The sequence below is a fragment of the Saccopteryx bilineata genome, chromosome 2, assembly GCF_036850765.1.
Source record: "Saccopteryx bilineata isolate mSacBil1 chromosome 2, mSacBil1_pri_phased_curated, whole genome shotgun sequence".
Taxonomy (NCBI): Eukaryota; Metazoa; Chordata; class Mammalia; order Chiroptera; family Emballonuridae; genus Saccopteryx; species Saccopteryx bilineata.
In genome coordinates, this window is record NC_089491.1 from 80,532,720 (window position 1) to 80,535,510 (window position 2,791).

At 48.3% G+C, this 2,791-nt stretch overlaps 1 protein-coding gene across 1 annotated transcript; it reads left to right on the forward strand.

Moving 5' to 3' along the window:
- Window positions 1-602: 602 nt before the first annotated feature.
- On the forward strand, window positions 603-2,249 carry RRAGA (Ras related GTP binding A). Its single transcript, XM_066257323.1, has one exon. It carries the CDS (start codon window positions 874-876, stop codon window positions 1,813-1,815), a length of 942 nt encoding a protein of 313 aa, XP_066113420.1. The 5' UTR covers window positions 603-873; the 3' UTR covers window positions 1,816-2,249.
- The last annotated feature ends 542 nt before the right edge of the window (window positions 2,250-2,791 follow it).

Consider the following 2,791-nt stretch of genomic DNA (forward strand, 5'->3'; position numbering starts at 1 on the left):
CCTCGAGCTTTGGAGTGCTCATTATAAATTCTAAAGTATGAGATCACTGGGAAAGCAGGTGTGAGGAAGGACCTTCCTAGTGGAAAAAGCACTACCTGGGAGTCAGGAAATTGCCCGCTAGGAATTTACAGCTACATATCAATAGCTTGGTAGCACTGGGCCATCACTTAATTTCTCCAAGTCTCACTTTCCTCATCTGTACAGGTGTCACTTGCCCTGCCCTCATTCTCAGTAACCTCATTCTCAGTAAACCAGGGACTCTGGGGAGGCCTAATTGGGCTGAGAAGTTACTCCTTTCTCTGCTGCACCTGGCCCCGCCCTGGCCTAAAAACACCCGAGCACACCACGCTCTTTAAATTAGTGGTGTTGGGGGAGCTGGCCACGAGGTGGCAGCATTCGCCCAAGTGACCACACACGTACAGTTTTGCAACCCTAACCCCAGTTGAAATAGAAGAACAAAACACCAGAATCCTAGGTTTCCCTCCCAATTTCTCGTTCAGGCCGCCCCTTCTGGGTGTCATTAAAAGAAGAGCACTTGACCAGAGCTCGTCAGGCAGTGACTGCCGAGCGTCGGTCTTCTCGCGAGATCGCCGCCGGAAGTGGGTGGCAGCGGGGGACGCTGCGCCTCACCTCACCGGAAAACGAGCGGTTCTCCCGAGCTGTTGTGACCGCTTGCCCCCGTGCGCTCTCATCCGAGACCGAGCGCACTCCGCCGCTGCCTTGCCAGCCCCAGCTCGCGCTTACGGCTTCCCCGACTGCACAGCTGCGCGGCCCAGCCTACGGAGCCCCGCAACTCCCGGCAGGCCCCTCCCGCCCTCCGCGCTGCACTTAGGCCGCGCCCTGAGGCCCAGTCCGCGGCGGCTCCGGCGGGTGATGCCAAATACAGCCATGAAGAAAAAGGTGCTGTTGATGGGGAAGAGCGGGTCGGGAAAGACCAGCATGAGGTCAATTATCTTTGCAAATTATATTGCTCGCGACACCCGGCGCCTGGGTGCCACCATTGATGTGGAGCACTCGCACGTCCGATTTCTGGGCAACCTGGTGCTGAACCTGTGGGACTGTGGCGGTCAGGACACCTTCATGGAAAATTACTTCACCAGCCAGCGAGACAACATATTCCGTAATGTGGAGGTGCTGATTTACGTGTTCGACGTGGAGAGCCGTGAACTGGAAAAGGACATGCACTATTACCAGTCGTGTCTGGAAGCCATCCTCCAGAACTCTCCTGATGCCAAAATCTTCTGCCTGGTGCACAAAATGGATCTGGTTCAGGAGGATCAACGTGACCTGATTTTTAAAGAGCGAGAGGAAGACCTGAGGCGTTTGTCTCGCCCGCTGGAGTGCGCTTGTTTTCGAACGTCCATCTGGGATGAAACGCTCTACAAAGCCTGGTCCAGTATTGTCTACCAGCTGATTCCCAATGTCCAGCAGCTGGAGATGAACCTGAGGAATTTTGCTCAAATTATTGAGGCCGACGAAGTTCTTCTCTTCGAGAGAGCCACGTTCCTGGTCATTTCCCATTACCAGTGCAAAGAGCAGCGCGACGTCCACCGCTTTGAGAAGATCAGCAACATCATTAAGCAGTTCAAGCTGAGCTGCAGTAAATTGGCCGCTTCGTTCCAGAGCATGGAGGTTAGGAATTCTAACTTCGCTGCTTTCATCGACATCTTCACATCAAACACATACGTGATGGTGGTTATGTCGGATCCCTCCATCCCGTCGGCAGCTACTCTGATCAACATTCGCAATGCCAGGAAACACTTTGAGAAGCTGGAGAGAGTGGATGGTCCCAAACACAGCCTCCTGATGCGTTAAATATTGCCAAATGCTCTTTTCTGAAAATGCTGAATTGCCTCCTCCCCTACCCCCGCGCATCCTTTTAGTATTCATAATGTGTGCTTAAAAGTGGGCTTTGAAATGTGTGCTGCTTACTACTTCATTTCTTTCTTCCCTACTCCCCATTCTTTAAACCTTGGACGCTATTTACTCGGCATCTAGTAGAGCTTCAAGATGGCCTTTCTGAAAAGTTGGTATGGTGTAACACTAAAGTAGGTGGTGTGTGTGTGTGTGTGTGCTGATTACCCTGTTAAAATAGATAAACACGTCAAAGCTTTTACAATATCTTCCTGTACTCCTTACAAGATTGCAAAGAGGGAATGTTACTATTTTATCAGCAAGGTATTAAGATGCATTTATAAATTCTTCTTGGCTTCAATCATGAATAAACATTTGCTGTTAGCAATTTGAAACTATGGTCTTATTTGAAATAATTTGAAGGTGGTTGTTATATAAATCTAAAGATTCTGACTGCCCACAAGTATTGCTTAACTGATAAATTTGATTGTGTGATCTTAGCTCCCATCACCTTATGGATGTTTCATAACAGCTGTAAGAGTGGTTAAGAGTATTGGCTCTGGAACTAGACCACCTACGCTGAGTCAGTATTCTAGTCACTCACACTAGGCAAGGTTCTTAATTTCGCTTTTTTTTTTTTCTCATTTATAAAATGTGGGTAAGAATAGCACCACAAAATAGGGTTGATAAAAGGATTGTTAAAATACGGAAAGCGTTTAGTGATGCCTGGCACATACTCAGTGCTATGTGTGGGCTATCAGTACCACCTATTGAGCCATTCTCTTCCCCCCACACACATATCCCAAAATTACTGAACATGGAGCCTAGCTAAGGACTTGAGCCCTTACTAAATGCCAGGTATTCTTAAATACTTTATGTGCATTTTCTTATTCTCACAAGCTGAGATAAATTACTTTTGTCTACTTTAATCAACTGG

Coding starts and splice junctions, on each gene's coding strand:
- RRAGA (XM_066257323.1), top strand. CDS start 874: ATGCCAAATACAGCCATGAAGAAAAAGGTGCTGTTGATGGGGAAGAGC.